Source organism: Molothrus aeneus, chromosome 9, assembly GCF_037042795.1.
Source record: "Molothrus aeneus isolate 106 chromosome 9, BPBGC_Maene_1.0, whole genome shotgun sequence".
In the NCBI taxonomy this organism is placed as follows: domain Eukaryota; kingdom Metazoa; phylum Chordata; class Aves; order Passeriformes; family Icteridae; genus Molothrus; species Molothrus aeneus.
In genome coordinates, this window is record NC_089654.1 from 30,480,404 (window position 1) to 30,492,832 (window position 12,429).

The following is a 12,429-nucleotide window of genomic DNA, read 5'->3' on the forward strand; positions in this document are numbered from 1 at the left end:
TAAACATAAGCAACAGCTGAACATGAAGACAGAGGAAGAAACTGTCTTGCAATAATGTCTTAGAAGCATATGAGAGCAAAAAGAAATTCTGTTATGTTAATTGTGAATAGAGAACTGTTATCTTACTGCCTTCATGGAAAATTTTCATCTTCTGTGCTCTGTAGGCTGTCATTCTAGTTTTAGCTGCTGCACTTGTGTCTGTGTGTTCTAGCAGTTCAGTCATTACCTGTGTAACACAGCATTGCTTTCTGGCAAGTTATGTTGTGCATATTCAGAAAAAGTATAATGGGATATAAAGCCCTTTTTTGCATAGATTTCTGTATGTGGGTGCTTCTGCTCTATAACAGCACAGGCAAGGGGAAGAGCTACATTTAGAGTTTGTCAGAGGGTGATGATCTGTGTGATGGTCCTTACTGCCTTTTGGTATTTCCACACTCCTCAGTGATTGTTGTAGCCTGATCACAGATAACTGTAGCATGCATGAGTGATGCCATTAATTAGGGCCGTGGTATGGGTGCACGGCTGATTAATTCGGGGATGGTGAGCTGAAGCCAACAGCTGTTGTGAAGGTATGGGGTTGAAACTCTCTTCAGGCTGGGTGGTGAGGGATTACCTTCATGTCCTTTTTATGGTGGTTAGGGGGCATGTCATGCTTGTGGATGCAGAACAGTTTTAGACTAGTCCTTTTCTTCAATTTTGTAAGTAGGAAAGCAAATAAATCAGCAAGGATAGTCGTTGTGTTTGAAGGGCCTGACTTGTTTTGTTTGCTATCAGGCTCTACCTTTCTGTCCCTAGACCTTATATTTCGTTTTAGTGAAGTCTTCCATCCTGTTCTTAGTAGGAGTTGAGATGTGTATCTCCCTGTTGTCTAGAGACTAATTTTGTCTCCTTCCCCATCCCCCTTTCAGCCCAGGGTAAGGACCCCTGGCAGCTGTGCACATACAGGATATCTCCCATTGACAGCTGGATTGTTGGGAGTCTGTGGAAGGTTTCTCTTTATTGTGTGTGTGTGTGCACAGGCATCTGCAACTGTAGGCACTGCCCTGAAGCAAACTGGGAATCGTATTAGTTGGGTAGGCAGTATGAGAATGGGGGCACTTCCATGGCATGGGGGGAAGCTGGAGGTGAAGTGGAAGAGCTACTCAAGGAGAAAGGCAGTGTTTTGGAGTGTAGTGGTGTGCCTCCTTTAAACCTCCTGTGCAGGAAACCAGTCTTCTTGGCCTTGGATGCTTGTGGAGTTTCAGAACTGTTCTCACCAGCCCAAGCATCAGTTTGGAGAGAGGTTTGTTGAACTTAAAATTTCCATGTTGTACCTGTGGAACAGGAATTCAGACCATTCTCTGTGCAAGATAGCATTTTAATTTTAGTTCTACTATTTAAAATCTTTATGAAAAATGCAGACACTTTCCTCTGATACACATTATTTTGTGTTAGGTGGTTTGCAGCGTGCTCTGCATTACTTGCAGAGAGGAAGAAGCCCTTTTCCAGGTAATTTGAGCAATGGGAGATAGGTCTCCATTAGTTGCATGGATACTGATGAAATGCTTAGCATAGTTGTGGAATTAGTCTAAAACATGGATGAGATGATGAGATATACTGGACTGTGGATTTGGCATGGTGAAGTCATCAGCAGCGGCCCAGGAATGCAGCTGTGCACTGTCATGTGTCAGCTCTTGGAGCATCCTGAGGGCCAGGTTTGGTTCTGCCTTGGTGCCAGCAGCGTGCAGAACGTGGTGGTTCCTTCCTGTGAGCTTGGGCTGCAGTTGTTGGTCACACACTGTGGGTCTGGGGATGCTCCTGCTGCTGACCAAGACAGTGATGGGGGTTTATTATTCAGTACTGTTGGATACCACTGTCAGCTGTTCTTTGGTAAACCATTCATCTGTGATAAGCTTTCTTTAAATCCGTGCCAGATTTTACAATCAATAAACTATAGTTACGTAAAAAATGAAGTTAATGTTCACTTGAGGTATAAAATGTGTCTCTGAGAATATATGCGTGTACATGCACACAAAAAAGCTGATTAAAAATGCTGTCAACTAGGAGCATTTGTAACAGCCACCTGAAACCCATGGGATTAAAGTCAAGGTTATATTTTCAAGACATAAATTGACATTTTTAGTTTTAATTTATAATTTTCAGGCACGGTGCTTACAAAAAAAAGTAATGTTTTTTGCATCTGCCTCAGTCAAAGTACCTGAAGTGAGAAGTAGCTGGTTGTCTTAAGAATTATTGGAAGGTTGGAGGGAAAGAGCTCATCCTTTCTTCACTTGTTGAAGCCTTCCAGTGAGAAGTGGCCAGTGAGCTTGGAGAGGCACCTTGAGGCTTCAACATCCTCTGCTGCAGTGCCCTTGTAGGTTGTGGGTGGTTCAGCTGTAGGAGAAATAATTTCTCTTTACTCTGCTGATCAGTAAATTGCTTAATGCCCACCATTTTTATTTCAGTCAGCAGTTGTTATTGTTGAAGCTGCCAAATATCTGTTTGGTTTTGTAACTTCTGGTACAGTTGGTCATAATAATGTTGAGCCTGTTGTTTCCTGTTTGATGTGCTGCACAGAGCCAGTGTTTAGGAATTGAAATTTAGGATCTACTTACTTGGTTGTTTTAACCATTTCTGATACCAACCCCCAAAGTTTTCTACAAGCCAGCTGTCCAAATTCTGTTCCTCACTTGAGACCTCCCACCAGTTTAAAGGCTGCAGGGATGTGATATTTAAGAGGAACTGACTCTAGGAGCTGGGAGTAAAGTTTTGGCGTCGCTCAGGTGCTTGTTGGTGTGTGTTAAGATGGCTGAGGATCAGCCTGAGAGGCCTGGAGCACTGAATGCACAAAAATATCAAAAATTGAGTGTGCTATTTCAGTGCTTCTTAGCCCTGGTTACACTCTGTGGCTCGGTAACCCAAGAGTCGTGCTGAGCATAACCATTGAAACTCTTCACTTGTCACTCCCACCAAGACCAGGCTGGCACTTCACTATCAAGGTGGCTTGACAACAACACACATTCTGGCAAGCCAAGAGCTTGGAAAATAGGTTTGTTAAGAATTGTTGCTCTTGGGATTGTAACCCCTGGGATTCCTGGTTAGTGAATCGCTCCTAAGGCAGCCAGCCCCGCTGAAGGGGCAGGCGGGCACTTGGGATTTTTGCTCTTTTTTGCAAGAGCAGCTTCCTTGGGGTTGTTTGCCCGGTGGTCAGTGCTGTGCTCTGGTGTCCATGCAGCAAGTAGGTGGGTCTGTAAATCCAGGGAGACCTATGGATAACCGGGTGTGAGCAGCAGTCTGAAAAAAGGTGTGTCTGCAGCTCGAGTGGTGTTACACGGGGCAGGTGGAAGGGCTGTGATGGATAAAAGCCCTGAGGTCTCTCTGGTCAGCCCAGAGATGAAAGGGTCCCCTTAACTCTCCTGGTGCAGTTTTTCCAGGAGCAGAGACCTTTGGGGGATGTCTTCCTTCCTCTGGGCTGGGGAGGAGGGGGCAGTATCTGTGCTTTGCACAGCCCTTTTACAAGGATTTCAGGGGGATTGAGAGTAACCCTCAGGAGCTGTCCCTGTTTGAGCACTGCTGAACACCAGCTCATCCTGGAGCATCGTGCTAATGCAGGCATTGCAAAAGATCACCTGAGGTGTGCCCGGGGGCTACGGGTGTTTTCCTCCAAACACAAATGAGCTGGGAAGTCTGCAGGGAAATCGTCTTAGATAGTCCTGGAAGGAATTGTCAGATCTGTGTGCAAGGTCAGCACCTTAGCAGCAGGAGGTGGATTCAGTCCCTCTTTGTCTCGGTTCAGGCTTAGGGCTTCTAGGAGAGACAGGCCAGTTCATTCAGAACTCATGAGCATCTGTTTTCCTAGAGAGTGCTGAAGCTTGGAGTTCCCTAATACCAAATAATTTATATGGCACTCATGCATGTTTCTGTGGTGTTTTGTTTTTTTGGTGGGGTTTTTTGTTTTTGTGGGGTTTTCTTTGTGGGTGGGGTTTTTTTTTGTTTGCTTGGTTGGTTGGTTTGGGTTTTTTTAAGGCACTACCTTTGGTAAGAACTTGTTTTTTTTCCTATAACTTTAGATGTTTAACCCACTCAAAATACAGATATTGCTGATAAGTCTGGGCAGCGATATGGAAATTTGAGGGCATTCTAGGATCACATAAGTGTAAAAGATGAGAGAGAGAAACTATATGTGTTCTAAGTAAATGAGCCATGCTTGTAAACTGGAGGGGAAGAGAGAGATCACATATTGCTGGTGAAAAGTGGCTGGATTTTGATAAGAACAGGAAGCAAGTAAAGACAACAGTGTGGTCTAAGTGGAAATAATCTGATCAGAGAGAGGAGGAAGATCACATGCTTTGCTCTCCAGGCTTATAAAGGTTTTGATTTGATTTTTAGCAGTTCATATTTTAAAAAGTCTTTTTTTCTTTTTGTCAGATTATGTCTACTTCGAAAATTCTTCAAGTAACCCCTATTTGATACGAAGAATAGAAGAGCTCAATAAGGTAAACATTTTTTTCCATCAAGTCTTTGAAGTTAATTGAATTTATGATCTGCTTGAATTGATTAAAATCAAAACAATTCTTTAGCAGTTCTGCGGTAATTAGAAGCTTAAAAATACATTTGTTCTCTGATAATTTTCTGGAATGCTTTAAGACCTTTTGTTCTCCTTTGGTATGAAAGAACTGAGTATCAGTGGCATGTCATTCTCAAGGTGATGATGCCCACCTTTAGGGCAGGTTTCTGCAGTTCTTCACTTCCATGCCAGGATCACTGGATATGAAGAATATACAAGAGTTTGCCTATGGAGAGCTTTACTTTGGTTTTTTCCTGTGGGAGACTCTTGCTCAGGAGAAAGGTTTGCAGCTGTGATCTGCTTGCTCAGACTTTGTCTTTGCTGATTGTCCTTCTGGGCCAGTGAACTTGATCTGCCAAATTCCCTTTCCATGGATTGAGCAGGGAAGCACGATGGTTTCTGTGTGGGAAGGCAGCTGAAGTTTGACCTGGCTGAGAGGGGAAGAGGGTTCTGAAGCCGGTGGCTGTATCCTAAATACACCATATGTTCAGGTTTAACACCAACTGTAGGGCAGCCCTTACAGAAGGAATGTCACATTGCTGGTTTGGATTTGCAAATTTGGTTGGTATTTGCAATACCTGATACCTGACTGGTATCAGGTATTCTTCTACAGCCACCAGTCATGGGAAAGCATGTAATTCTCAAACAGTTATTTGGAAGAGAAAATGTATCAATTTCATGACCAATAAAAATCTGAGTACTAGGACATCCTTGGTCACCCCATGGAGGTCTTTTACTGAAATATCTTTAAGTCTCATTTGCCTTAAAGAAACATGAGTGAATTCTTAAAATGTTCCCAGTGGATCCCTATCCATGAGGTATCACTGTCTGTATTCCAGTCCATTACAGGGTGCAGGTTTGTTATCACTTTCCTGGAAAGTGCTTTCCCCTCTTGCTCTTCAGTTTCATTTTACCCCTCACCTTTAAAAAAAGATGAACTTTCAACCTGGATCCCCCATCTTGGTGCAACTCTTGCTTGAGCTGTGATTTCTCTGACCTACACTTTAAAAATGAATGTTTCAGGTTGAAATGAATCCTAGCTTGTTTATTTTTAACTGAGTGTAAATGAAATTTTGGCAATTAAATAAACCAGATCAATTTACATGAAAGCTGTCTGTGTTTGAACAAGATGGTTCTTGCCTTTATATTTTAGTTTCTCAAAATTTAAAAGTTCTGAATTATATTTACCAGAAGAAGGTAGAAATTGTGAGAAATTAGTGAAAACTTTTGGTCTTTAAGGGAAATATCCTTGCACGTATGTGATGTCTGTGTTTTGTTTTTTTTTTATTTCTGTTAGGAAAACTGGTATTAGAAAAGTTGAAATTTTTCGTTCATTCCCATCTTAGGAATGAGCATGTACATAAATTTTTGTTTCCTTGTGGACACATTGCTGGTTTACTACCCTTTTTTGCTGACTTCCCTAGCAGGGAATTTGTATCTTCTGCTTTTGGGAACTGTGCCTTCATTATGGTTTTCAAAGAGTCTTCAGTTGTAGGATTCAACTCTTGAGTTACTTTTGCATGATTTGATTTTAGAGATAGTAAATTGGCTGAGGCTGTTACAAACCAGTAGGTTTATTTCCCCTAGAGTTTGTAAAAAGCCACTTGCACTGTTTGACAGATGCCATCTTACATTTGATCACCTATCTCATTTTAAGAGTTATTAAGTGAATAATCTTTCAAAAATTCTGAATTTATTTCAGTGACAGCATACAAAAAGAGTTTATTGTCTGGTGCAGCTTCTTTGGTTCTCCTTCTGTAATGACTTTTTGGTGTGTTGGTCATTATTTAGCTCACCAGTGCTGTCAGAGAATCTCATGTCATTTCTTTTGCAAAAGTAACAATGGCTGCGTTCTTTCTTGCCTTTCTCCTGCCCTGTAGAGTTTGGAGAACAGCCTAGATCTGAATTCTGTTATTTTTCACAGGTTTTTTAATTAGGTTTTTAAAGATTCATTTGAGTGCTGTTTAATATAGGCATCACCTCAAAAGTAGCAAAGTGACTTGTTAATAGATTGCAATGGCAGGTGAGCGTGGTTTTCTCTGCTTGAAACATCTGTAACTTAAAGGTGGTGATTCCTCAGGAACCATTACCAGGGCAGAGCCAAACTGCCTGGAATTGCCCTACCCTGGACTGAATCATGCAGGAGTTTGTGTGTGAGGTAATGTGTGCAGCTGGAGGTGCTAAAAGCAGACTCTGTGTAGCTCTTGTGCAAAATTCCCAATAATTTATCAAGTTCCTGGTCAGGGATCAGTTTTTTCTTGTGTTCCCTGTTTCAGACTGCCAATGGAAATGTGGAAGCAAAGGTGGTGTGTTTCTACAGGAGGAGAGACATCTCCAGCACGCTCATTGTACTGGCAGACAAACATGCAAGTAAGCTGCTTTGTGTTTAAATGACATTGCTTCTGCACAGAATTGTCCAACCTGGGGACGACTTTGATATTTCAAGTACCAGTATCTTAAATGTATTTTTTTCTGTAGTCATCTTTAGCAATTTGCATTACTTGTTTGGCTGACTTTTCTGTCTTTCTACCTGACTCTCTTTTTTATTTGTTTTGTTTTGTTTTCCCCTTTCCTTAAACCTTTTAATACCTCGTTTGTGTATGGTTGGATTTTGGTGGGGACAAGACAGAAGGTTTCAGTTAGGGCTGAGTAAAGACATCTTATTTGCTCCACAGAAATGAATTTTTTAATTTCTGGGATGAGAGAATGTATTCTCCCTGTGAGTATAACTTCTCATTAATTGCTTGGTTTGGTTTGTATATTAAAAAACCCCTCAAACATTATATGAGGGAATCAGGTAGACTGATTATGGGAAAGCAACTTGAAACATGGCCAGCTTGAAACCTGACTAACAGGATTTCTCTTTGAATTTCAATATTAATAATATTTCTTGCAGTGACACAGCTTTTGTCTGAACATGCTCAGTAAATAGACTTTGAAAACAGCAAATCTGAGACTCTCCTATCACAATTTTGAATTAAAGCCCTTTTGTTGGGAAGCAAGTGGAGTAACTAAAATGTTTTTCTCTTGTAAACAGCGAACTGTGTGAGGTGTAGCTGTTCAGATTGCTTAAAATTTAGCAAAAAGCATGGACGGCCTTATGAATCCTTGTAATTCAGGGCACATCTATAAATGAGAGGGAAGCAATCAGATATGGGCATGTCAGAACTGTGATTTAGCTGGCAAGCATCACTGTCTTTTAATGTGCTTCTTGGTGTGTGTATCAATAGAGTGATCTGGGGATTGATTCAATCAGGTACTCAGTTTTAGCAAGGAATATAATGCCTTGCTGTGTTCTCACTGCTTTAATGCCATTGGGGAAAAGATGCAGCAAAACTACTGATAAATTTGAGTATTTTCTGTTGTAGTGTGTCCACATAATCCCTCCATTGCAGCCATACCGTGGAAAGAGGTCGTGGTGTTGAGGGAGAGTCTGCTGTGTCACAGAATTGTGATGGCAGGCGAAGCTTTTTTGAGATCTCTTCAGTGCAGCAGTATTCATTTTATCTGAGGAGCTCAATAGGAGCTTCACCATAAACAACGTGGCTATTGATTCCTTCATCTGTGTCTCACTTCACTAGGTTCAGTAAAGGAAGCAGGTGGGAAGGGTTCACAGGAACACAGAGCTGAGACCGAAAATGAAAAATAATTTGAACCCACATAAATGTTCTTTGAACCTGCAAATGCTGATTTCTCTTTGTGATAAGAAATCTAAGTGTTTTTTTTGTAATGCAGACAAATAATTCATTGTTCATATATGTTGTTTGAAAGATGGGAAAATTCTTCTATAGCAAAATCATATTAATAGAGCAACCAGAGACAACTGAGTCTGCCTCTTAGAGTAAATTTCATTAGTAACTAGCATTTTCTCCAGTATCTTTCTTTCTGGTGCAGAATAAAATTCCTACTGAATGACTTCCATTTATTTAGATAGATGTGCTGCTCTGTGGTTTCTGTTCTTCATAAGAAGGCAGAAGAGAGAGCAAAATTAAGCTCTTTGGACAGCCATTAGTTCTTTACTCTGAAAAAAAAATCAGCATTCTGCATGATATAATGAAATTAAATTTTATAGATGTTAGGATTCTAGTACAGATATTGCACACTGTCACTGACTTTGAGTTCATTTCCATAAAGTCTCCTGTTGCCTCATTTTGATGCATTTGCAGTAGATGTACGTGTCTGCATCGCTGATCTTTTAACTGCCTTTGTTCAGCTGATTAATGGAGCTTTCTGACTGCAGACATTTCTGGATTCACACAGTCTTCTGTTTAAGATGCCTTTATTTTAGACCTACTGTTGAGATCAGTGCAGTGAGAGAGCTAAGCAGTGGGGAGATACAGCCAGAGCATGAATGAAAAAATTCTATGGATATTTTGTTATTTTTTTATTCTTCCAGTAAAGGAAAGAAAAAGATGTAATTGTGAAATCAATGTTTTGAAGTTTAAAAAAAAAAAAAGGTCACTTTAGCTTGGGCGATCCATCAGGTATCTGAAACAGGCAAGTCTGAAATGTTGTCTGTTCTCTTAAGTCTGTATACAGAGAAATGTGTTGAAAGAGCCTTATTTTGTAGTTGGTGACTATAAATTGGTACCTGATGTATGTAACCTGATTCTTGGATTTAATCTGTGATCTTACTATTTTTATCATATGATGTAAAGCTTGTCTGGGCTGTCCTATAAATCTTTCAGCCCTATGATGTCTTCCATGCATTGTTAGTGCTTTTTATTCATAAGCCTCTTTAATCACCTCACAGATTATTCTAGGGAGTTTCTCCAACTGTTTCTGAAATGAACTTGCTTCACCAGTAAGACACTGATTTTAGTTCTTGCTGAGAGACTTAGAAAACAAGATTGCAGACAGGACTTGATGGAAGAGAAATGGGAAAGATACTTCACTCCTCAACCTTTTGTTGGATGCTGTCACTATGTATTTTCTTTATTTAATGTCTTACACAGTTTTTCATAATTATTTCAGTATTTGCAGCCATGACTGACCAGTTGGTAGTGGTTGGGGAACTGACATAGCACTGTCTGGATTGGCAGATTTATGGTTGGTTTTCAGCAGGTGCTCTGGCACACAGGGCAGCTTGGTTTTGGAAGTACCAAAGCTTCTGAAAATAGATGTTTGCATGATACCTCTGTGCCTAAACAGGTAGGGAGTTTATTGAGAATTTTTTTTACATTTTAAATAACACCAATCTAAATGAAGTTGGACAAAGCTTCATGAATTAGCTCTTTTTATTTCTTCCATTTTATTCTCCTTCTCTATATTCTCCCAGCCCCACACATGCAGATTTAAGAGGAGTCCAATCATAAATCCACTAATGACACCTTGACTCAATTGTTGCTGAGAGGAGGGAACTGTGTCTTCTCTCTTTGGGAGTGGTGCAGTGAGGGAAGATGCAGGTGTCCAAAATAGTGTCTGTTTGCTACCTGACACAGTGGCCATGGCTGCAAGAGATGACCACCAGAGCTTTGTGGCAGGGGATCCACACTGATTATGTGGCAAACTCCTTCTCAAGTGTCAAGCTGTAAGGATTCCTGCCTGTTAAAACTTTCTCCATGTTTTCTACAGCTATGAGTCAATATCTCTTTTTTGTAGAGAAAAAAGAATTAAGGCTACAGCTTCATACAAGCCATTTGAAACTGAACCTGGAAGAAGGAACCTGGGGTTGTATTTTAATTTATTCAAATGCAGCATTTCTAGAATGTTCCTCCAAGGTTCTTAGTTAAGCTGATAAAGCAGCCAGAGTTGCAGCTTCCATTGCTGCCGAAGGAGCTATTGTGCAGATCAGTACCACTGGTTTTACTGTGTTTCCCAATGATTTGGCCCCACTCTTTTTCTTTATTCTTTACATTTTTTTGCTGGTTATAACTATGCTAACTAATTTTTGTGTTACTGCAGACTGTTTCCCAAGCTGGTAAACCTTGTCTGCTCTCTAAACCTGATTTCTGTATCTTGTTTACCTTTGTGCATTTCTGAATTCTGTCATGTAGCTACTTGTATGACACCCAAAATGCAGAGAAAGGGCTGCTGCTTTCTGCTTTTGATGCTCTGGAGAGCCAAATCTGATCTATAGCAAATTGCTATTCTTTCTCGTGTCTAGCAAATATTGATGTTTAATTTCACATCTCACACACCCAGTCATTTTAAATTACAATTACTGCCTCTTGGGTTTCTCCTGCCAATTCAAAGTTTACTCTTTGTAATTATTTTCCCCATATATGTTAGCTTTCACACAAGTCTTGCTGTTTGTGCCTAATCTGCCTATCTCTTGTTCCTAATATAAGTCATCTTCAAGCTTTCTTAATGTGCTATTAATGATTCTGCCATTAAATATCAAATAATACTTAATCTAATACACTTCTTGCAGCATTCCACTGGCTACTGCTGCATAGCTGATATATTACTGTTTGTATTAAGATTAAATGTTTAGTTTCAAATCTGCACAGGCACATCTATCAAGCAGAAAGATTAATTTGAAGTAAGGCTTTATGAGAGCACTGAAGTCCCAATGTACTGCACCTCCTGTATTCCCATACCACTTATTCCACAGTACTGTAAAGAATGCAGGCGAATCTTTCTGAAAAGGTTTCTTGGATATTTTATAAATGTGTTTCTATTTTTTTAAAGGTTTTTTCTCGGATGCCACCATTCTTGATGGTGGTGTTTGCTCCAGTCAGTGTGAGTGGGTGAGCTGTGGGAAGGTGAAATGCAGATATGTCAGACTTGTCCTGGAGCTGGGGCTGGGACAGCCCCTGTTGTGCTTCATGGTCTGACTCAGCCTGAGCTGTCTGGGTGAGGTGTTAGTGGGGGTGAGGTGCCACTGGGTGCTCTTTGTTACTGGGGGTGGGGTGCTGCTGGGTGCTTTTTGTCCAGCAGCTTTTGCCTGACCTCAGTGAGGGAGAGGTTCCTGTCCTGGTTCCAGTCATTCTCTCCTCCATCCCTTGGTTCCCAGTACATTGATCAGGTCAATTTTTTTCAGGGTTAAATCATGGCTGTGAAAAAGGAGGGACAATGTTCATATGGATGTGTTTGTTTGTTATTTCTTGGAATGTTCCTGCCTCTGTCTGGGGGTGCTATGACAGTTTTACTGCTGTGTGTGAGGGAAATGTTTGTTACCTGTAGAAATGTCTGTCTGTTTTTGAAAAGAAATGTATTGTGCTTTTTGGTTTTGAGAAGCTGTTCATAGCAGAGCTGCCATAAGAACATGTGTGCTCTCCACCTTCTGTGTTTTATTACAAAAGCAAGACACATAAATAAAATACTGCTTGGAAGGCAAGCCTACCGGAAGGGATGCAGTCCCTGGGATTAGTTTGGTTGTGCTGGGTGCTTTCCTTTTGTCTGTAGATTTCATTGCCACAAAGGGGTTGACATACTTTTTAGAAAAATGTAATTTCTAAAAGCTGTAGGCTATCAAATATACCGAAGATACAAACTATTTTAGGTTGCTCCTTGTAGTATTTTCCCTGCATTATACCGTGCACTACTGTCATGTCCAAAAGCTGCTGTAAGTACAGGCATGAATTCCCCTTTCCTTTGTGCATCCTTCAGTTTTCAGGCAAATGAGCTTGGAACTTGTTAGATTGTTTGTGGTATATTTACAGTGTAGGATAGCAGTCACAATATTAATTTTCAACTAAAACAGAATCCACTTCAGTAAATAAATTGCAGACCCATGAGAGTGTGCAACAAATGTAAATTTGGTGTTCTAGTTCCCAGGAAAATATTAAAACCTAAGTACATGCTGCTGTATGGTTACCAGCTCATGTGGTGTAGCAGCTATTGTGTGTTGAAGTCTGGTTTAATTATGCTGCTCTTTTTTTCCTTCCTTGCTGGAGCAGCCTACCTGATGAGCAAATAAACTGCAGGTCTTTTTTTCA

The 12,429-nt window shown here is 40.6% G+C and overlaps 1 protein-coding gene across 2 annotated transcripts in view; it reads left to right on the forward strand.

Moving 5' to 3' along the window:
- The window catches only part of MTA1 (metastasis associated 1), a 75,573-nt gene that overhangs the window by 10,379 nt on the left and 52,765 nt on the right, over positions 1 to 12,429 (forward strand). For both annotated transcript variants that reach the window (XM_066556212.1, XM_066556213.1), the window contains exons 2-3: positions 4,408 to 4,475; positions 6,823 to 6,916. In XM_066556212.1, coding sequence (XP_066412309.1) covers positions 4,408 to 4,475; positions 6,823 to 6,916 — 162 coding nt within the window. The remainder of the gene's footprint in view (positions 1 to 4,407; positions 4,476 to 6,822; positions 6,917 to 12,429) is intronic.